This window comes from Grus americana, chromosome 2 (assembly GCF_028858705.1).
Source record: "Grus americana isolate bGruAme1 chromosome 2, bGruAme1.mat, whole genome shotgun sequence".
In the NCBI taxonomy this organism is placed as follows: Eukaryota; Metazoa; Chordata; class Aves; order Gruiformes; family Gruidae; genus Grus; species Grus americana.
Genome location: NC_072853.1, coordinates 112414558 through 112437634, shown reverse-complemented (window position 1 = coordinate 112437634; position 23077 = coordinate 112414558). Strand labels below are relative to the sequence as shown.

The following is a 23077-nucleotide window of genomic DNA, read 5'->3' as shown; positions in this document are numbered from 1 at the left end:
TATCTGTTTTGCAAAATCATTTAGTGTTATCTGCTCTTGTCTGTATATTATTAGCTTGGTCTAATTTGTTTAGGAGAGGGTTTTCTCAGTTTTAGCAGATTGTTCTGCTCGTGCAAAAGGCAGCTCTTAGCTCTCCACTGTTCTTTTCAGATGGGGCATTTTCAACAAGCCTGTACAATAGCAACAGTTCTCAATAGGATTCCTAAAATAAAATCAAATGGCTGGAGAAAATGGAAAAAGTCTGGATTACACCATCCAGTACTGCACTATATGTCATACCAGAGAAAGGATAACTCCCCATTTTACCCCTGAAGTGTAAGCTTCATTTATAACAGGTTAATACAATAGTAGTTGGAGTCAAGTAGCCCTTATGATTTTATCCTCTTAATCCAGTTGGATTTGTCCTTGCTGGCAATAATAATAAGGATCATAACAAAGAATGCAAATATTCCATCATGTCTTAATTATATCTGAAACAAAGGCTTTCTCTAGCTCTGATTGCATTGATTTGTTGAAAACTTATTCTCAGTAAGACGAAAGCAATTTGCTTCCCCAGCCTTTGTAGAAAGGCTTTCAGTGCCTGATTATTGAAAGGCCTGCTTATAGCTGCGGTGGCCTATGCTTGAGCACCGTGCAAATAATCCATTTAAAGATCAACCTCAAAATTCTTGTTCCCTGATTCTCACCCCACTGGAATGTAGCAGGAGCCCATTTATCACCGTAGGAATGCAATGACTGGTGAAAACCCTTCATAAGTTCACTTTACTTTCAAATATGAGGGTATTCAGATAATTTCTCACTCAGACCAGGGATCAGCTGCCTGTGATCAGGCCTCTTTGATCACTTCATCTGACTACTAATCAATTTATAAACTAGTGCATGTGAACTGACAGCCTTGCAATTTTGTCTCAGTAATACAAATTCTCCTTTTATCTGTGTAAGCATCTAATTCTGGGTTATTCAAGGGAACTGTGGTGACGGTAAGTGAAGACCTAACAGCCTGCAGGCAAAGGGAAGTTGCAGTTGGCTTTAGCTTTTGTACACCAGTTCGTTTCACAAGGAGAAGTGAACAACCTGAAATTCCGTGGCATGTAGGGCCATGAATTCAAATGTCCATTTAGCATAGTCACACCACAGAGAAAGGCATCACACTGATCAATCCAAAGAGGCACCCACATGTTTCACCTCTAAGGTTAATTTTTTTTTTCTGTTATTTCCCAGCTCCCGTGAATTTCCCAACCAGGAATGCATATTAAGGGACGATTACACAATGCTTGGTGAAACTCCCTTTATTTATTTCACTTGTGTTGTTGCTGCTGTTGTATAAGAAAGAGCAAAATAACAAAAAGAACAAAGTAAAATAAAATAGTAGCTGACCCAAACAATTTTAACACGTTGAAATCCTCTTCCAAATGCAAAGACTGCTTCTTTCTTTCTGCCTTTTCTTTGCATTGATTTGCACAAGCGTTTTCTCTGTGAGCCAAATACATCTCTGGTATAACTTCACTGAAGTCACTGGACTTACACCAGAGGTGGTTTTGGTCCTCTGTCCTGGGTAAATACAGTAGGAATAAATTGGTCACGCAGGCAGAGTGTCTGGCAATAAGTGCACTGAGTGGTCCTGGCAAACCAATATGAAAGATCTAAAATAAAAATCCCAAACAGGTCTTTTATTTAACATAGGGCCTAAAAATCTACTGGGAGCTGCTGAATACTGCCCACTAACTGTACAAAGTATAGGTAGCATGCCTTCCAAATATCAAAATACCAGACGGAATGCCGTGAAAATAAATAACTTCTAATATAAACAAATGAGAACATATCAAACTGTTACCTCTTTAAACATAATGTAAATAAAAAAAATACCAGTCCTTCTACACAATAAATATTAAGAAACCATTGACATAGTTGAAATGTACTCATATAAATTAACAACTTTAATTACATTAGCCAAACAGACATTGGTTAAAGCACTGCATGTAGTATGCAAAATAATAATAATAATAACAATAATAATAATAATATCAACAACAAAACACAAAATGATAAAAACAAAATAGGCTTCATAATATCTTGGCTTTCATAATTTATATATATATGTATATACATATATATATAGTTGTGTGTATATATATACTGTAGAGATATATAATATGTATACATACATATATATATATCTTCAACCCATCGTCAATGTATTGTTTTTGAAAGTATTTAAATACAAGGAAACCCATTGAGAATTAACACAGATTCACTATATCTCAAAAAATAAATAGCTATATAACCCAGAAGTGTTGTTTGTTTCTGCCCATGAAAATGTTGCTTATAGTTGTTCACAAAAGGTCAAATTATGATTTTATTTACTCGTACTGAAAGGCTTTTTACTCCACATGTAATGCAATGAGAGCAGATGGGGAGTAAAGATTTTTTCAGTGTGAGGAAAGTGATTAGCATCTGATTCTTATACTGATGCACACTATTGACATGAGGTTTAACTTAAAGAACTTAATCATTTCCATCACATCTCTTCTACCTACACTCCAGAAATAGATTTTGCTCACTTTATTGATGATGACTGGTAACTTTCTAGGAAAGGAGACCCTCTGAAATCAACAGCATTGCTTACAGAGTAAGGCACTATTCCACACGAGTAACTATAGTCCATAAAAATTTTCATTTTGCGCATAGACTTTACAGATGCCTGAACTGCTCTGCCTCAGAAATATTGCTGGTAGCCTCTACGTGGCCTTGTGGTGTCACAGTTAAATGAGCTTGATGGCTTAAATCTCAACTAAATACAAAAAAAGCAGGTATATGTAACGGAGTCCTATTTTGCAATAATTTGGTAAGAGACTGTTTCTCTTGAAGTCAATGACAAAACTCCCATTTCATTCGGTTCTACAGGCCCTAGATCAGTATTCTGCTGTGACATGAGTGCAGAATAATTATAAGCATCTGTAAGCATTTCCTTTTCCTAAACCCCAAGAATACAAATACATTCAGCCCTCCCGAAGAAACTTCTTAACCTGCGCTTCTGCCGGTTTCTTAGGCCTTGTATCCAGTGAGCGTCTAACATGGAGAGGGGGAAAGACAACCAAATGTGGTCAGTTGTGAAGCAAGAAGATTGTGGAGGTACTAAACAAATACATTTCTGTGATTAAATATATACTGAAAATACATTTTCAATATAAACAGGAAGTAGGTTATATGGAAAGGAATGTGTTAGTAGTTAAAAGCCTCTTTTTTTTTGTTTGGTATAGTCATACCTGAAAGGAGAAGCAATTTTTGAGACTGCATGCCCTTGAACAACTGTTTAAATATGGTAACAATTTCTAATGCTATTTTAAGTACATGCAGATTTAATTAAATCAAATTATCGGGGGTGGGGTGTTTTGCTGGAATCAGTCAGTCTTGATTAACATCCCAATTTCTTATTTTATTTTATCATATAGTTTTTCATTTCCCCCTACTTGAAATAAGTCTGACCACAAATCAAAACCCCATGACTGAATCTAGAGATTGGAGGGAGAAACCTTTAAAATTTGTGACTAGTATACACACAGAAATGAAAGCTAAAAAGCAGGGCTTAGGAACAATTACTTGTTGATTTGAAAACCTTCTTCTGTTTTTGGTGTATCTGTCATGAAACGTGCTCACCACATCTAAAATCCTATGTTCTTTCCTCACTTGGAATTTGTCTCAGGCTAGCTTCGTGTTTTCCAGGGCCAGTCCCAATTCGGCACATAAAAACTGGTTCAAAACTCAGCATCAGACTTCTTTTTAAAGGCTAGTTCTGCTTTGGCCAGGAAAACCATGAGCCTAGGGCTACTCTGCTTGCAGCCAATGGGAGTTTTGCCATTGTCATTTAGGGGAAGGTGCTGGGATTTCAGGTCTCCAATTCTCTCTAACTAATCACATTTTAGAATGATTTTTACCAACGTGAGCCATCTCACCTGCTTCCCTTGCCACTACATTCAGAGATCAACCATGATGCAAGCAGCCTGTTTTAAATAATTGAATTAAACAATGTTGGATATGGTGCCATTCATTCAAAATCCTTTCTCTCCCTTCACACTGCCCACAACAAAAGGAACTTGTGATGCACTCTGGTTTACCTTTACTTATGTAAGTAGTTTTACTACTCTTGTAAAAAAAAACCAGTAGACGTCAGAGAACCTGTTGACACCACTAAGGGTTCTGGGACAATATGTGTACAAATTTAGGCCAAGTCTAAAGCCCAGTGAAGTAAAAGGTACTCTCCTCAACAACTGTCACAGACTATGTCCCTGCTCCTGCTGTTCCAGAGCCTGGCTCTACTGCTAGAAAAATCAACAGTAATTCTGCCACTTGCTTCAAATGCAGCAGGGTCAGGAACTTGGTTTGTTTAAGTTATAAAGATAAATTAGTTGTGCATCTTTTTTTTTATCTTTTTTTTTTTTTAATTTCCCTACTAACATTTGGCATCCCTCCCTTTCCCCAGGAAAAAACCATAAAAAAACCCAACAAACTTCTGCAAATAATTTAAATCAGAAAGCCTTGATATTTTACAGAATACTTTAGTGACAAATTTAGTGTTTACCCAATTGTTATAATTTTCTTTTTTTTTTTTTTTGCAAATTGCAAACAAGTCTGTAAAAAAAATGCATTGTATAAAAAGTACATAAATGTATAACCCATTAGCTGTACTATGCAATCTAAATACTGTGGAATAAATTAGATAGAAAACTTAGCTATAAGCATGTATGTTGATATCTATTCAACGGAGGAAAGGTGGGGTTTTTTTTCCTTTTCTTTCTTTTTTTCTTTTTTTTCATTTTTTTTTTTAAATCTCTATCGATACATACAAATGCAGACATGCGCCCATGTGCACATATATGCACACACAGAGAACACCCACACGCACATGCACACACAAACAGTTTTGGCTGACAAAAAATGAAGGCCCTGATTACACTGTTTAAACATAGTTCTCGCCATGAAGGTGCTAACACACTATCCCTAGCCAATGTGACCAGGTTAAATTGTGCTATCTTTTTTTTTTTTTTTTAAAATTTTTTTTTACAGACTGTGTTCTCAACAAGATGGGGAGCCGCGTTAGTGCTTCTTTCCATGAGAGGCGTTTTGAAGCCTGTCCTGTCAGAAGGCAGCTAACAGAGGCTTGGTCCTGCAAACCTGTGAGACTCTGAAGCTTCAGGCTCAGGGTTATCAAACTCAGTGTAAACAGGGCCTAAAGGTTTCTCCCATTCCCTCTTATCATCTCCCCCTACCCAAAGACAAATGTTGTAACTTTAACATTCTTTTAAATATGACAGCGATAGAATTTTTTTTTTTAAAAAAAACCAACTATCTACCTATGCCCTATGGGTTGGACCTTTCAGGTTAGGTGTTGACACTGAAAATTAGGTCTTCTTACAGGTAACGCGCAAACCCATTAAGATTTGTCATGCTAGAGGGTGAGGGTTGAGACAGCCAGTCTTACGCTGAAGATTGCATTTCAAACGGAAATCCTACCACAACTGCCATTTTCTGTATATTTGCAGGGTGATGGTGGGCAGGGCCCAAAGCTGCTTGCAATTTTACATCAAGACTTTCTAAGTGTACACCAGCACTTTAGGTTTCTCTCACACAAATACCATTTTGAACGTGTAGCCTCCCACTTGGTAGTAACAAACAAACAATCTTTTAACATACTGTGCTTTGCACACAAACATTCATTGTTTTAAGAACATTAAAGTGAAGTCAGAAGTGCTTATAGCTTGTGTATACATACATATATACATACAGAAATATATACATATATATATATGTATATCCCTTGTATAAAGTTGTTTCCCAACAACGCACAGTTGCTGTGCATCAGGGACAAGTCTTAGTGTTGTACATGCAAAAGAGTACAATTATGCTTAGATGGACCTTGGATCTGAGCACCTCGGATCCAAATCCCAGGGCTTTTCTGGGCTTACTTCAAATGGCAATTTTCTGTTGAGGGCTCTATTTGAATTTAACTGGTTAACAGATATTCTAGCCTGAATGTAATCAACCCACTGACCCTTAATTCAAACCTTAACTTATTACAGGTGAATGGTACCAACCACAAACAGACTTTTTAGAGGCTCGCACAAATGTCTTTGGTGTATGTGTCTATTCATTTTAAGGTACAAAATAATAATAATAATTATAATAATAAAAATAGCTATTTTGTGTGCTGTAGCAGTTCTTGTATAGCTCACAATAAGTGCAGCTCTCAACCCCTCCCACACCCAACCACCCTCCCTTGCAAATATTTGTTAAATAAGGATTAGACAGGTCAGACACCATTGTAGTGCAAATAGTAAACGATTAAAAATTTTTTTTACAAAATATAGAAATGTTTGGCTCCAGTAACTGGACAAACATGTTCCTTTCAAGTATCTCTCACTGAAGATTTTTTTTAAAACAAGTTACTTCCATTTAAAAAAAAGTCTTTCTGGTTTTTTTTTTCTTTCTTTTGCAGGTAAACAGTTTCAAACCAACTAGGTTGCATAGTTCTAACGTTGTAAGCACCTTTACAAAATGTAACTTTTATTCTTTCATTCATTCTTTTTTTATTCTGTTTTTTCTTCATTTTTTCTTTTTTTCCTTTTTTCTTTTTTTTTTTGTAAATGTAGTGCAGAAGATGAAGGTGTATACACCTGCACAATATTGTCCCTTTACCAATGTTAAGTATATTTACGTGTATAGTGTCTGTATGTATAGAGATATGTATATAAATACATAGCCATATATATATACACACAAACATTACACACCTATTCAGTTCCTCGGTAAATTTGGGGGGGAAAGTGCCAGTGAATGTAGTGTTCATACACATGGCTTTTCAAGGAATTTAAATGACATTTTGGACTTAGTCCAAATTGCTGCAGGTTAGATGAGCTGCTACCATGGCTTGAATTGATGGGTAACTAGGGGAGGGAACATAACTCCCCTAGTAATAACTAATGTTTAATATACTATGTAATAAGATAAGGAGCATACTGAAAGGAAGGGGAAATCCCCAACCCATACCGCCATTCAGACGTATCTCATTCAAGCCCAGGTTCGTGAAGCTTTCTTCCTTTTTATAGCTGAAGTCCTTTCTGATCCTCCATAAGTCTTTGTTTTTCCTCTCTTTTCTCTCTCTTTTGTTTTTGCTTTTATTTCCGATGATTGTTTCATTCAAAAAAGGTTATACCATGTCTGGTCTTTCCTCTTCTTGGCCTTTTGATACATTTTCTTCTCAACTTCATGAGAAGGCTGTTGCACACACATGCGTCTACGAACAGCCACACTCTTCCACAATCATATTCTGTATGTCCTTCTTAATGATGTTCTGGCCATCGTCATAGTAGAGCATGGACATGGGCCGCAGCTTGGTGGGCACACAACATGACTTGAGGTTGGCAAAGGGGCTATGGCCCCGCATGCGGTAATGGTTGATGACAGTGGAGTGGAAAGATAATGATGAACCAGATGTGCCTGCTATGTGGCTGGGGCACTCTCCTTCGCAGTAGTTGGCATGATAACCTGTAGGTGCAATGATCCAGTCACTCCATCCTATGTCCTTGAAGCTGACAAAGAACTGCTTCTTGCAGCAGATGTTGACTTTGCCATCACACTCCAGGCCTCGTCTCCGCCGCCGGTGCTGGCGGTCCTCTGAGTGCCGGGCAAGCATCATCAGGAAGGGCCGATGTGATTGCTCCTTCTCCTCTTCTATGAATTCTCCAGCTTCCTTTTCTTTCCCTTCCCCATCATCTTCCTTTTTCTTCTTCTTGCCTAGTAGCACCACGCTGGCTCCAGTCTCTTGGCACAGGTCACAGGCAATCCGCACATCCAGAGAGCTCTTGCCTTGGTCCAGGAGTCTCTGGACGCTGCTGGAGACAGGAAAGATGTGCCAAGTGCTCTTACGGGTGTCCACTGCCTTTTCCGAAATCAAGGTCTCACTCCTTTCACCTTTCAGCCCCCCGTCCTCAGTGTCTTCTGCTCCTTCAGAGTTACTTTTTGGCTGCCGCTGCTGTTGAAACAGACGGATGGTGACTTTTGTCCGGCTCCGGTTGGCCTTGGAGACCTTCAGGAAGAGCCATACTTCAGCATGTTCCACCACCGATAATTCACTGCCTTCCTTGGAAATCTCAAAGTGCAACATTTTCTTGGCTGTGCCTGATTTGGTAAATGGAAATAGACAGGAAGAACTTGTTAGTATGTCTGCTTGCATTCTGTTAAAGAGAATTTGTTACTGTCGCCACAGGCATGAAGTTCCTTTGGTTTCCTACTTGGCTCTTTAAATTTTTATGATTCTACTCTTCTAACCTTCCTTTACCTCCTCAGTTTGTCTTTTGTGAAAATTCTCTCTTTAGAAAAGTATTTCTTTCCCTGTTGTTTTCCACTATCATATTTTAACGAAAGCATTTTGTTATAGTAATGATATAGTCATTTATGTAAAGCATCTCAAAGCAAATAAGCATCAGTAGCTGCTAAGAGTTCATTTGCCTACGCTGTCTTTGTGATCACAGTTAGCTGAAAGGCAAAAAACGCTTTTGTGACGACAGTCCATGACTGTATGTACTATACACATACATATCTGCGCCTAATAGCTAAAGTTAGGGAGTGAGTTCCAGCCCTGCCAATTCTTTGGCAATACTTTTGAAATTATGTGGGAACGAGGTCTGCCCTTTCTCCCTCCGTGAAATACCATTCTTCATATGCATTTTAAAATGAGTTGTAAATGTCAATTGTTTCAAAAACAAAGAAATACTAAAATATGAGCCTCAGCTTTGAGAGGTTTGCAGAATTATATTGTAAAGAATTGCAAAATTGCAGCAGGCAGACTCTTCATCCTGTGAGATGTTAGCTGTAGATCCTGTTCTTAATTTAACACACTGTACTCGCTGTGATTATAGTAATGGTGAATACACTGAGAAATGAGCTAAAGAACTGTATAATTATGAGGATGGTTCTCTGGCATAATTGTATCAACTTGCTGAGATGTCATGATGATGATTATGATGGTGAGGGGGTGTTTCTCTGATACAGAGCTCATATCCCTGGCAGAAGTTGGAATGAATAATGAGGGCTGTTTAATGATTTGATCACTAGAGCATGAAAAAGTTAAGAGAGAATGAATTAGCTGGGGGGGTGGTGGTGGTATTATTTTTTTAAGAGAGGTACTTTTCTGTTTCCTTGACAAAAGAAAGAGCCATGTTGGCATCTTTTGTTCTTTCTCAGCATGGAGGTCAGGATGGACTGGGGTCACAGATTTTAAATGCACAGATATCTGACAGTATTCATAATTATCAATTTGTCATTGATATTATTCTTGAGCTACCCACGGTTGTTGACCTGATTCTCTGTGCAGTGGTTCTGCTTGCCAAGGAACCAGAACTTTGCACTCTAAAAAGGGCAAGTGGTGATCAAAACTGAAGTGGCTGGACACACACACACACAAAATTGCTCTCATGGCAGCAAGGCTGCTCTTCTTGCTTCCCATTGCCACTCAGCTCCACTAGTATGGGCTCCCTGACCATCTCCTTGCTCCCCTGTTCTCAGGTGAAATGGAAGTGGGGCAAAATCACAAGAGACATATATCATGTATTCACTTGCAAATTCAAGAGTTCCTGGTTTCTAAATTCTGTAGGCAGGCTGTGCTGCCCTTTGAGCTACCTGTTGCTTTCCTCCTCTGTGAAGTCCTGGCACTGACACGTTCAGCTTTCCCTGGTGGCATTCCCAGGTCAAAGAGACAGACATTTCTGAATTGCAGTGGCCAAAGGGCACAGCGTTTTGTTTTCGTTTTTGTTTTCCCTCTAAGTGAGAGTGTGAAATTGTAGACTTCAACTGTCACTGAGATAGGGTAACACATGGTTTCTGTTAACTGCTTCTCACAGGCTTTCCTGATGCCAGTCTCCAAAGTGAGCTACATTAATTTTTAGGGAGCTACATGAACCAGTGGGACTATGCCTCAGAAAAGGAAGTAGCTCATAGAAAAGACAGAGCAAGCTGACCAGTACTGTGAGGCATGGTGGAGTTACTGTTTTTCTATTATTTTTTAAATAAGACTCATTCAATAATGACTGAAAGTTCATTAGTCAGCTTTTACCTAATTTTTTCTGTTCTGGAAATGAAACTATGGCAAAGCTGCCAGCTGTGTTGGAGCAGCGGGGAGGCGATAGGCATTAATCCCACTCCTGCCTGGGTTGCAGAGCATGAGGAGATGTACAATGACATTCCTCCAGTCCAAAGGAAGTCTGGTCCAAGAGGCTGGTTGCCTTGTACGTAGGGATGTTATAAAGAGTGTTCTCTATGAGAATGGATACTTCTAAGGCTTGCCAGGACCAGCCAGCCAGCCTGTGGCTCCATTCCCCCTGGCTTTCTCTTCTAAAGCAAGCTTCTAACTTCAGCTCATCCCTTTCCTTGGTACAGCCCCAATAAACCCTTTCCGAGGGGAACCTGGGCTTCAGTGGAACCTGAAGACAGGTGACCTGCCAGGAGTGGGTTGCTGCCTCCAAGACTCTCCATCCAACCCCTTCTGTTTGCTGTCCCTACCCAAGGAAACATCGGGGGAAAAAGGATGGTTTAGACCAAGCTGCAGAAGTTGTTCTGGCACCAGCAGCCCTTTCCCAGCTGCTCTCTTTCCCTAGAGCTCACAGACTGATGTGGGCAATAGGCATATATTGCTGGGAAGTGCATTCTGTGTTCCTGAGGTACCAAGCTGGGCACAGACGGCAGTTCTGGCGCCAGGAGGGATCCTGTGCATTAGCAGATCAGCTGTGCTGGACATGAGCATGCAAAATGGCCCAGTCGCATGCTCTGAAGAAAGCAGCCGGGGTGCACTGACCTGGCTCAACAGGGGAAGAAGCTGTATGGCCCATCTGATCAGAAAAGCCAGACAGCCCTGTGTTACTGAATAACCTAATGCTGTTAAGTGCTAATGCATGATATTTCACATTTTGTTATTTCCATGCTAGTGGGAGTTGAAAAGAGTTACAGAGTGACATACCTCCAACAGTAAATATTCGTATTACCTTCTGCACTGGCCGGAAGCATAGCAATGCAGCCACTCTTGTTGACAGATACTACATGAAAGAAACGGGACCTCAAGAACTCTCTTAATTAGTTTTTCATCTGTTCCTGTGTGAAAGTTGAATTCTTCCTCATTACTGAAAATGTTAGAATAGTATGCTGAAAGTACCTAAGTACTTGCTTTTTCTTCACTTGAGGAAAGTGAGTTTGAGCAAGGTAGCATAAGACATGTCCTTATACTGGGATAACAGCCTCCCTGTAGGTTGTTAGCTACAGTAACAGCCTCTCTGGATGTGGCTAGCTGCACTTTCTATACACGAATGGTTGATTCGGATTCTGAAGAAAAAAAATGCAGGAAGCTTATATGAGCCTAGTATTTCTGGACAAAACAAAATCCTGAGACCTCAAACGTGCATAGCTAATAAAAGGTTTTATAGCAATTAAAAAAACCTTTCCCTTTCACAGATCTTTTTAGGAGACTGGGAATGGTGCAAAGTTGGGGATAAAAAGCATGCTTTCACATTAGGAAAAAATGAAGTTTTTCTGAATTCTCTCCACATTCACAACTAGTTTGTTATGATCACACAGCACAAATGGTATGAATCCTGCAGTCTTTACGAGGTCACTATGCTCAGACAAGCTCATTTTGAAATCAGAGTTTGACCTGTGCTAAAACTGAATTGAGATCTGTGGATCTGGCTTATTATGATTACACATTCACTTTATAACAGGATCTTTATTTCCAACAGGTTCGGTGCTACAATAAAATAAATTCTTCAAGTGTTCTGAGACAAAAAAATCGCTGTATTTCATTTTCCTCAAATATTGCTTAGGGATTTAGCAGTCTTTCCGTTTTGGTCTGAGTTAATGACCAGGTTCAAAGCTTTGGAAATATATACTGTTCATCTAACTGAAAGTAAAAAGGAGACCTTCCTGAAAGTTGGGGATGGTATCACTTCCATAATTGCTTTGTTTATCCTCTTGTCCTGCCTTTTCATCTGCCACAGCTGATTTGCAAGGGTCTTTTTCCATTTCTAATCATCCTGCTCCTCCTGCCTGACTCCTGTGGAAAGACCCACAGCCCAACAGCGGTAATGCCTTCATCACTTCCACGCTCGTATAAACGGCGATGTCAACAGCCTGGATTGTTATCATAGCAGAAAGCAGCTGAAAAAGGAGACGAGGGATTACTTTGGGCCCCCTTTGATTGCTTTTCCTCGTCTCCCCTTCCCAAAGCCTTGGAGAGGCCACCTCTCCGCTTTACTGCTGAGCAAAGTCCCTTCCAGGAAGAGGGCTGTGATGCCGAGGGAGCAGTCTAGCAGTGCGAGTGACACTGGCAAATACCGTGAGAAATGGTTAAAAATGCAAGACCTAAGAAGTAGTGCATATATGGTAAAAGGTTTAATGGAAGGAGTTACTGAATGGAAAGAAAGTGTAGCATCAGTATATATAGCATGAGAGTTTGCTCAAATCTGTTTTTCTCTTCAGCAGTGCTCGCACACCTTTTTAGGAGAGAAAGCTGAACATGCAAGCAGAGGGGCGCCTGCACAGGTACCCTCCTCTCCACCTCTGGAAGGGCTGGCTGTTCAGGGCTCACACGCGGGACTCTGCGCTCGGTACCTGCTCCCGAGTGGCACTTGGTGATGGGCACAGCGCAGCAGAGCACGGAGGGACTGGCAGAGCCCTCGTGGCCCAGGCGTGGGGGGACCGGTGGGGGCAGCCCTGCGTGGGGTAGCTCCTGCTGGGCTCACGGCAGGAGCCTGCGGCTCTAGCGCGCTCTTCCTCTGAGGCTAAGGATCCTTCCTTCAGTATCGCTGGCTGTAACTAAGCAGTCGAAGCTAATTTATTTGCGATTTGCAGCGGGATTCAAGATCGAGCCCTGTTAGTTCAAGCTATGTACATATACTAGGTAGGGTCTAAGCTATACAATTAAGAGGATCTTTTTTTGAGTAAAATGCTAAGATACTTTAAATGACTTTTTTTAACCATATGCTGTTAAATTATTAAGGCTGTTTTTTTCATAATGAAAGTGATTATCCTTTCTGACATTATAACATGACTTATTCTTAATTTCTCTTAATACACAATATTTAAATTTTCCTTTGAAAAATGCTCACTGTGTAAGAAGGTGCTGTTACTTTAAATTTCCATGCTTCACCGCTGCTTAATTTTGAACCGTTTTTACGTTATATTGTAAGTGAACTGTTTTTTCCATACAAAGCAAGCTTTTTTTTCCTTTTTTAGTCGCTAACTTTACTACTGCCTATGTTTAGATTTGGGGGAATTTGTACTGCGTGCCAATCTGTAATTACATTCAAAAGCATCCTTCTCTTTACTTCTCATTTCCGTTCCCCAGGAGACAGAAAAAAATAGGTTACTAGAAAGGTTCCTCTAAAGAGAGTGAAGAGAAGAGCATGGTTATTGAGAGATAATTGCTCAAAATGTTTACTAATGAGTGACCACTAGAGTTAGATGAATTGTTCACAATGTAGAATTTATTCAGTGAATTTAGCACTGTTATCATCTGGCAATTATCTCCTAGGCAGATTGATTATTACAAATGTGTTATTACCGTGATTAGACATTGGCCGTTTCTGTAAAGGCATTTCAGCCTATGGATCGCTGGCAAATGATTTATTCCAATTATTCATCACCCGTCGTATGTGTCTGGGCATCCAGGTTGCGTACTTTCGTTCCTGCCTGACTGTTGCCTCTTACAAAGGCAGGAGCAATTGTGACACAAATAGCAAACACCTTATCTTCATGTTCACCTACCCTTTGCTGCCAGCAAAAGGAGATTTTTGTTGTAAGAAAAAATAAACCAAAAAAGAAAACCAGGGGAAAAAACTGTTCCCCAAGCATTCATGGGGGAAAAAGCAGCAACAACCTTATTTAAATACCTTTTCTTGAAAAGTTAACCCAAAGGGGCATTGACAAGGTCATTCAGAATGTGAAATAATTCAGTTCTGGTGAACCTTGACTCTCCTCTGCTATTTTGTCAGGAGGAAAGCACTTTACATCCCCAGCCTAGAGTTCTTTCCAAATTGAAAGCCCTTCCCCCCACATGGCTTTAAATATTTAGAAACAAAAAAGGTGTTTGTTTGGTTGAAGTTTTTTGTTACTTGATTTTGCATTTACGCCTGAAATAGCTCAAGCAAAGTTTAGGGTCACTGGCACCAATAACATATTTCAAGGTAATAACAATACCAAGTCTTTGTCTTTCATAAAAGAGTAATTATTTTTTTTTGTAAATACTTGTGATAATTTGTTGTAAATTCTTAAATTAAGTAGATCAGAAGCTGCCAGTCTGTTTTCATTAAACTATTTGATTTGTATGCACTAAGGCCCAAATCCCAAGCCCACTGAAATGAATAGCAAAACTTCCAATTGCTTCCAGTAGTCTTAGCTTCCATCCTAAATCTTTCTAGCAAAGCTCTGTTGCATTAAATGAGATTGCCTTTTCATAGCCATATAGACATATCTAGATAAAAGAACTCCTCAGCATGAATCATTTGATCATATGCAGTGTGGATACCTCCTGCACACAGGAGAGCACATGAATGCACAGAGTTATCTGCAGGAACCTATTCATATTACAATGATGCAGGTACAGCTATGTGGGTATATAAGCGTGTCTGCCTCAGCATACCTGTACGTATGGAATACGTGCGCTTATACGCACATACAGGCAAATGCATATTCTGATATTCCCAACTGCGTTTGCATACAAAACTGTATGCATGACTATACATAGAGATGGACACATGCAATACTTTCTCTCAGGTATCTTTTTCTAAACCGGTTCCCACTTTCTCAGATTCGTCTGTGCTTTCTCAAGTTGTTCTCAAACCAAACCACCTCCCTGACTTCTCACATTTTGGTACAATGAAACAGATTAATACAGAATGGATTTCTTATTCTGGAAGTAACTTGCATTCATTTGCTAAACTTGAAATCTTTGATACAGTATGCCAAAGGAAGAAAAAAACCCAAAACAAAAACCAAACACCCAACACAAAACAAAAAACCACCAAGGGGAAATAGGCTTGTTTTTTAAAAGCCAAGGAGACTGCATTAAAAAAAGATGTGAGAAAATCAGCTCAGATGATGATTCACGGTCACATTTCTCAGTATCTTGTAAAAAATAATAACGATAATTTCTGATCTCTCTAGATTTCCAGAACTTCTAGCATCCATCAGTTTATCTTTTTCCCCTTTGCATGTTTCCTTCCTGAATTATTTTACTTACAGTCTTCCACTCCAATGAGTCTCTGTCTTTTAAATAAACTAGAAGAGAGAAACAAGAGCTCCACTCAGAGAAGCTACAGATAAGCATAAAGATCTCTGGGATTCAGGATCCAATTAGGTAAAACAGGAGCTTGCAGGAAGGTTGCCTTGCATGGAGCAAAAAGCCTTTGGAGTGTGCCCTCTCGTGGCCATTCTTTATTCAGCACGGATATCTGTACCATTAAATACACTGGCTTGCAAAAGAAAATTGATTAAATGACTTAAAGAGGCATTAGCGACCCATCTTTTTTTTTTCCTCCTGAACTGCCAGTCTGGATGTATAGCAGTAGGTATCTTCCTAGGAAAAGGGGTGAGTGTGTACACACATGCATCTGCACGTGAAAGTAGGTATCACACGAGCAAGTCAGTTCACCTTGAATTCAGTATGAGGTGATACAAAAAGGTAGAAATGGTCTGAATAACTGTCAGACTTCTCTTTTTTTTCCTGACAGCTCTCCTAATGATAAGCCTTAGGATTTCAGTATTTCCATCCAGTAATTCCTATCACCTTCTCGGGGGCTGATCTTAGCAACCCATTTCATTGGTAGTTCAGTTGCCAGGATCAAATTCACTTGGCAAAATCCCAGGTCTGCCTAATAAGCTATCTACTTAAAATAATGAAAGAGTTAGTAGCCAACCATATTTTATGAGCGTTGGGTATCTCAGTTATAGAACCTGTTGGATTTGCTTGTCACAAAATTATATGACCCCTCTCCTCAAAAGACTATTTTTAAGACCTTGAAGTAACCCACAGAGCTCTGGCACAGCTACCCTCGTAGCAGAACTAATCGAGGTTAGTAATCTTAGTTTGATATGCAAGTAGAAAATCATTTTCATGTTTTACTTGTAAGAGTGCCAAAGGACAGTAGGGTGCATTTGTAAACTTTTGCCCAATACTCGCGGTCATTAGTTTTGCAAAGATCTGCCTGGATTTGTTAGCTGTGAAAACTACCTGCCAACTATTTTGCTGATTTCCTGGACATAACTACACCTGTGCTTCAGACAAGTTCACTGCATTTAGTTTCCCCTCTAACTGTCTGAAGCCTGTGCTCATTTGAATTTTGGTCTGTTTTAGAAAATAACAGTCTCAAGCCAGAGTCACGTGCACAGGGCACTGTTTGTTCATTCACTCCATTTCATTCTATGTCTGAGGATACGGCTGATGAAAGATGGAAATACTACTTTTTTATGAAGGCAAGTAGTAAATGTGGCTTCTGAAAGGTAGGGGGAATGGCTGGTTTATGTCAAATAGTACCCAAAGGAACAAAAAGCCTAAAGTCTTATTTCTCTTTCCATAGACCTTTATTTGATACAACGTGAGATGTTTCCATTCATTTTCATTGATTTCCTATTGCCCTCTTTTGAGACAGAGTGAGTTTCATATTAAAAGCAGGAAGAACATTAACCTGACCGTGAGAGGAACATGTTTATTCTCCTGCTTGGTGTTTTAAAACGTGTCCATACTCTTACCAGTTCCCACGGAGTGAAAAGTGGGGACTGTCCATGTGGCTATATTCTATTTCTGTCTTTTTAACTCGTACTTCCTATATGACATGTCACTTGCCCTCTTTTTTGCCTCACTTTCCTCAACAGAAAAAATAATACTGCTTTTACATTTGACATGCAATACTGCTGGTGCATGAGTGGAAGAGATCCCAGATAGAGTTTACTTAAGTTGTGACAGCATTGGCACCTGTAAAGTATGGTAGATCCTCTGATGTTAGCAAGACACCCAATATGAATGGCTATAGATTAAAAATATGTTTTAGTAGTCTGAAGTTACTCCAGAGAGCGGGGTTATCATTTCCATTATAAGCCCAAACCCTAGAGCTCGGTTTCTAGGTTGCTAATTGCTCCCCCCCCTCCTCCCATATCAAAGCCTAGCAGGTACAGGAAAAAGGGCCAGAGCTGCCCTGCTGCCTTGACTTCCAGGACGGGCTTAGTGTGAAGCTGGAGAACAGCAGCAGGAAAGACAAGGCATGGGAATACAGCGGATGCCCCCATACTTCAGCTGTGCAACTCCATAGTATAAGTCTTCTTAAATTAATTTTGCTCGCAGTGGTAGGACGACGCTATGTAAATCAAACTAAAAGTGACATGTTAGTGTTGGGTAGTTTGTGACGGGGGGGGATCGGTGGCTGGACTATTGGCCAGCGTGTGGGCAATGGCACGATTTTCGCTGCTCACGTGAGCCCGAGAGCCAATGGCTTCAGGAGCCGCCGTCAGAGGGTGTCGTACTGAGTAGGCATATATCAAATTCCAAATTCCTTTGTGTCAGAGCTCAGGAGAGACAATAATGTGTTTACAAATGATTGGGACTCACACAGTGAAGAGAAACCACTGCTCATGCCATATGTGTTTCACTGTGCTCAGAGCGAGCTGCTGAAAACCAGGTGGGGAATCCGACTCATAGATAGCTTAGAGATTTCCTTGCTTTTAAAAACTCATTTCTAAACTAACATTGAGCCGCCCCTGCTTCTAATGACCACTGGCATTGACACCTTCTGCCTGCTTTCTGAAGTGGAGGGGATGGAAAAACCGAAACGCCTGAGCTTTCATACTGAAAGAACTGATAATGTGTATATTGACAAGGACTCCGAAGGCAAGGGCTCCTTGTACAGTTGGAAATCGGACAGCCAGCAGGAATGTCTGCTCTTAAAAGCATGCACACTTCTTGTGCATGGCTTCCCTGCAAACAGAACATCTGAGTCAACAGGTTTTCAGGACTGGAAACTCTGAGTGTTGTCTTAATTGTTTATACTGCTGCAGCAAACTTTTAAACAAAAATGCTTGGAGTTCCTTTGCATACTTTGCCTACCATATGCTGTACCAAACAAAACAATGACATTCTTTTAAAACCGTCTTGGCAACAGGAAAAATGCTTTGGCTAGACAGCATCATAAAAAGTTGCTGTTAGTTAGATGATAGAGTTATTGCAAGATACTGCTATTGATGCATGTATAAACATACTCACATACACTAACAGATAAATATGCACATACATATACATTGAATTAAAACGGGTTCTGGTCCTATTCATGTAGGAACAAGACAGTAAAGTACAACTTTAGAGCTGTTTCCTATAGGCAGTTGATGTGAGTCTTAAGCCATTACTTAGTAAATATCTATATTCTGAGCTGTTACTGTATAAGAATTAGGGAAAACAACTGTGAAAGAGTTCAAAATACACCCTACCAAGGTTGCATTTTTTTGGCAGGAGTGTTTTAGGAACAGAATCTTTTTTTCCAGTATGCAGAAGTCTGCATTACAAATTGGATCAGCTACAGCAACTTGTCCGGTTCTATTGAAGTCATCTGACAGTCCCTGCAACTCTTTATTGCCGAAGATGCTGTGCTAAGTTAAAAAAAAAAAAGAAACAAACCCTCTTACTTCTAAAAGTTAAAGCTGCTTCATCTGATTTTATAACTTGCACTATAATTTTTACATGAAAGGGTTGTTTCTCAAGTAGTTTGCAGCTCACTTTCTGTCTTGATAAACTCCCCAAAAGGCTTCAGCCTTTTTCTTTCACCATCAGCTCTGCAACCCAGTACTTTACTGCAAGTACTCTGGCTTCACAGGCACAGTTTGGAGGACCCCGCTGCAGCCTGACTTTCTGCTCAAGATTGGTTAGAGAGCTTCCTCCCTGTGTGGCTGTCTGTGCTTAGCAAGTGTAATCTGTAGCCAAGACTAAGTCAGAAAAATCAAATTCCTTCAGAGTCCCGTCCCCCCCCATCCTATTCCTCCTTCTCCCTCCCCCCAAGTCTCATCCTACGACCTCGCAGAAAACATTATTGCTGAGGAGAAGAAAAGAAGTTAATTGCAGTTCTGGCACAAAGGATATTTTACAGTTTTGTTTTTCAAGCACTCACCTGATTCCGCAAAAGTGATGATTTCTGAGGTTTGCTCCACAACTTCATTCATTTCGGCTCTTCTTCCAACATCATCCTCTATTTCCACATAACCATCCTCTCCCACCTTTCCCACATGGAGTTTTTTGATGGCATTTAAAAGTGCTGCCTTGGGCACCGGCTGGGTGATATTAGGTCTGTCCCTCAAGTGCAACATGTTCAGTATGTGCTTCTTTACTGCTTCCACCATCTCAGGCTGTGAGCTGGGCACATCCTTTGAGAGCGTGGCGAGGGCACATGATGGGCAGTCAGTGACTGAACTGTGCCCCTCGGATCCTGGGGTTGGGGAACTCCTCACTATAATCCAGCAAAGCACCAACAAAAATCCTCTCTTCCAAAGCAAAGGCATCCTGGCAGCAAAAGTTGTTGTGATTCCCTTTTTAAAAGGCCCTGCTTTTCCTCCCCCTTCACGCACAGTTTTTTTGGGGCTGGTTTGGTTTGTTTGTTTGTTTGTTTGTTTTTCCTTCTCTTCAGCAAATTCTCTGGAACAAGAACCAAAAGTTTTCTGTGAAGTTTTGTTTGCAGGTTCCCTCTCTGAATGCAATAATTGCTGTAGATGTTTGTGGCTGTCAGGGAGAAGAGTTCTGACTCTGTCTCAGAGTAGGAGAGAGACACAGAGAGAGGGAGAGAGAGAGAGAGGACGGATTGGCCTAAAGTGAGTGAGTGAATGAGAGAGGGAGGGAGTTTTGTCTGTGAGTAAAGGCTATGATTAGGAAGGGGGAGGAACAGGCAGGCTGGCTTCCTTATGCTCATTGCTCCCCTAACACACACCTCTCTTCAAATATCACTACTTGTGGTTTCTGCCCTTGCCCCCCCCTTTCTAAAATCTCTTTTCATTCCTGTAAATGTACTCTTTTTTTTTGGTTTTTTTTCTCTCCGTTTGACCCTCCTGGCTCCCCCCTAGCTGTCATTCCCCCCCCCGCCTTTTTCTCCCTTTTTTTTTTTTTGTTTTATTTGTTTTATTCCTTCAACAGTATCACTGGCTTAACTAAACAGAGGAAACATGAATGAATGAAAAGAGTGAAACCTTTTATTAACGAACACCTTGCTCTTGGTCCTGCCTGGTATTGTTAGGGATAGCAGGAGATGTTAAATAGCTTGTGAATGAGATGGGGATGAGGGCAGGGGCTCCGAGTATTTTGGGCAGAACATTATTCTGCCTTGAGTAGAAGAGAAAAGATCTTTTCTGCCCAATTCTAAATGCTGGAGGTTATCAACACTGGCAAGAGATCTGACGGGAGCAAAACAACACTGTTGTTTGGAGGGCTATATAATACATGATATGCTCTCCAGCTGCAATACGCCATCAGGCACTGAGAGCCTAAGCAGGAGTTGGTATGGCACGTATCTGTGACATGCTAAGGTAGTGCCCTCGCACCAGAAATATCCCTACTTCTATGCTAGGCTGTGCCTAGAAGTTCTCAGGCAGATATATTTAGGTTTGGGGTTAATCAAGTAATGTCTGAAAAATGCTTTGAAGGTGAAAAGTGTTACATGTCATCTGGCCAAATCATACTCGTTCCTGACTCAGGCAAATCCCTCACTGATGCCAATAATAATTCTGTCTGAGGGAAGGCTGAGTAACATCTTCTACATTTGGCCCATTGTTATTAGAAGGCACTTTTTGTTTCATTCATTTAAACCACATAGAGCAATCATAATATTAGAATAAGACATGGGGAATGAAAAGCAATCTAAAACACTGCTGGGAGCCGGAGTTTCCTCAACCAAGGGTAGGTAGACCCTTGCCACTTTATGCCCGTGAGAGTTTTGCTCTGCAGTGAAAAGGCATTCCCTGTGTCACTGCCATAGCTTCGTGTTGCCTTTACATTCTGTAGCCTGTCTGTTCTGTTCCTTGCCTAGCAAGGGTGAAGTTAGTAAACTCCCTCACATTTGAACTTGGTAATGGAAAATGATTAAACTACAGCTGATGATAGACTCTAACTTTTGAGCTTCTTCCCCTCCAGACTTTAACTTGTACAGATTTTCTTAGAACAGCTTCTGCTTTTTTAGTATTTACCCTCTTTCTTTTCCTTCCTTTCATTCTCTCTCTCACACACCTCTGTCTTCTCAGGTGTGCTTACCTCCTACCCAGCAAATATTCCACTTTCACTATATTACCATCAATTATTGTAGTTTAGTGGAAAGGAGTAATTTATAAATATAAGCATTGTACGGTCTCTGATTTCCGTGAGATGACTACAGGCACATGGGCTGAGAGACAGGCAAGGAATTATAGTTAGAGTAAATGAAACATACAGAAGTAATTGAACAATCAACCAAAGTTTTACAAATGTTATATATTGCAAGTCTTTTTCAATTAAGCTCTTTTATAAGTCTTTCACTGTTATAAGGCATCCACAGTACACCCTCATCTGTGTTTTACTGACCTCAGTTGCTATACTGTTATATACTGTTACACTTACAGGTCTGTCAGCATTATAAACCCTGCAGCCATTCTTATAAACACATCTTTGTAACACAAACCTCGCTATAATACATCTAAATTTCTTGGATCTTGTGAACAGCCCAAAGTCTGTTGCAATTATACGAAGTCTGAAAGTCAGCTTGAAATAGAACTAAAAGTTTAATTGGACGAAAAAATAATTTCAGATGAAAATATGCATTCATGATTAGATGTACTAACAGATGACATAATTAAAGGGGTTATTTATAGTTCTAATATAGCACCTATCCCAACAGTGTCTGATGAAAAGTAAGGGACAGGCATAAATCAATATAAAATACAGAAAAGTATATTTGGGTTCTTGCTGTGGGATGTAGGTTGCTTGCCATATATAACAGGTACACTTATCACAGACAATCTCTATTACATATAGGTATAGCATATTTTACTTGCATGCCATGATGATGACAGATTGAACATTAAAGCATAACTTTCTAAAAACCACTGTTTTCTAAAAGCGAGTCTGCTGAGACCGCTGATATATAGTCCATTTGTACTTATATACATACACATATACATGTACAAAAATACATAGTGTTTGAATAAATATAGAAATGGTGGTTCAGACTCTTTCTATAAAATTACCTGAGCTGCAAAGCTCTGTATATGCATTCATTCAATATAGCCCTAACAGTATGCAACAGCATGCACAGGAATTAAAAGTTTCAGTTTTAAAAGAAAGAAGCTGGTTTAAAGTTTTACCTCTCTAGTCCTGACTCTCAGAAGGAGACTGCTGTATTGTGCATTAAGAACTGCTGAAGTTCCTCTTTGTGGTATTTATAATGCGAAGCTTTATACTGTACTTCTCATGTGTACACTCACATATAATGTCTGTCAAAAGTAAGTGGGACGGATCACTGTGCTGGATTGGTTAATCCTGTTACATCAGCAATTGACTGTTTTTCCTGTATGAGACATACTTTTGGTAATTATCTAATGGAAACTCCTAATTGTCTCGTATGACAAAATATCAACTTGTAGTGGTGATCTCTGTATCCATTTAAAGAATAGAACTTAAAATCAGACTGAAAGCAAACATTATGAGTCAGGAAGACACATTCCAACTTGTTTTATTGCATAGCTAGATATAGATATTATTAGATGTAGATATCACTGATTTACTTCAAATACAGTATTTGCCAGCTACTTAATTACTAGTTTGCAAATTGTTTTCTTCTTCTTTCATACTTAAGGATATACCAGATAATCTATTTGCAAATTTGGATTCTTTTCAAATTCAGGAAAATGCATTTGATTAAGAAGCCTTTTGCTGTGGATGATTTTTTTAATTCAATCTTTTTATAAATATGCCCTTCTGTTAACTTAGGGATCCCTGTAAAGCTCTTAAAAAATGAATCATATTGCTCTTGTCCAAGTCTCCTGG

General features: G+C 39.8%; 1 protein-coding gene across 1 annotated transcript; it reads right to left on the bottom strand.

Annotated features, from left to right (window-relative positions):
• Positions 1 to 1289: 1289 nt before the first annotated feature.
• Positions 1290 to 22483, bottom strand: INHBA (inhibin subunit beta A). Its single transcript, XM_054814366.1, has 3 exons — positions 22396 to 22483; positions 19188 to 19708; positions 1290 to 8175 (listed from the first exon to the last, which is right to left on the bottom strand). Exons 2-3 carry the CDS (start codon positions 19573 to 19575, stop codon positions 7292 to 7294), a joined length of 1272 nt encoding a protein of 423 aa, XP_054670341.1. The 5' UTR covers positions 19576 to 19708; positions 22396 to 22483; the 3' UTR covers positions 1290 to 7291.
• Between the last annotated feature and the right edge of the window lie 594 nt (positions 22484 to 23077).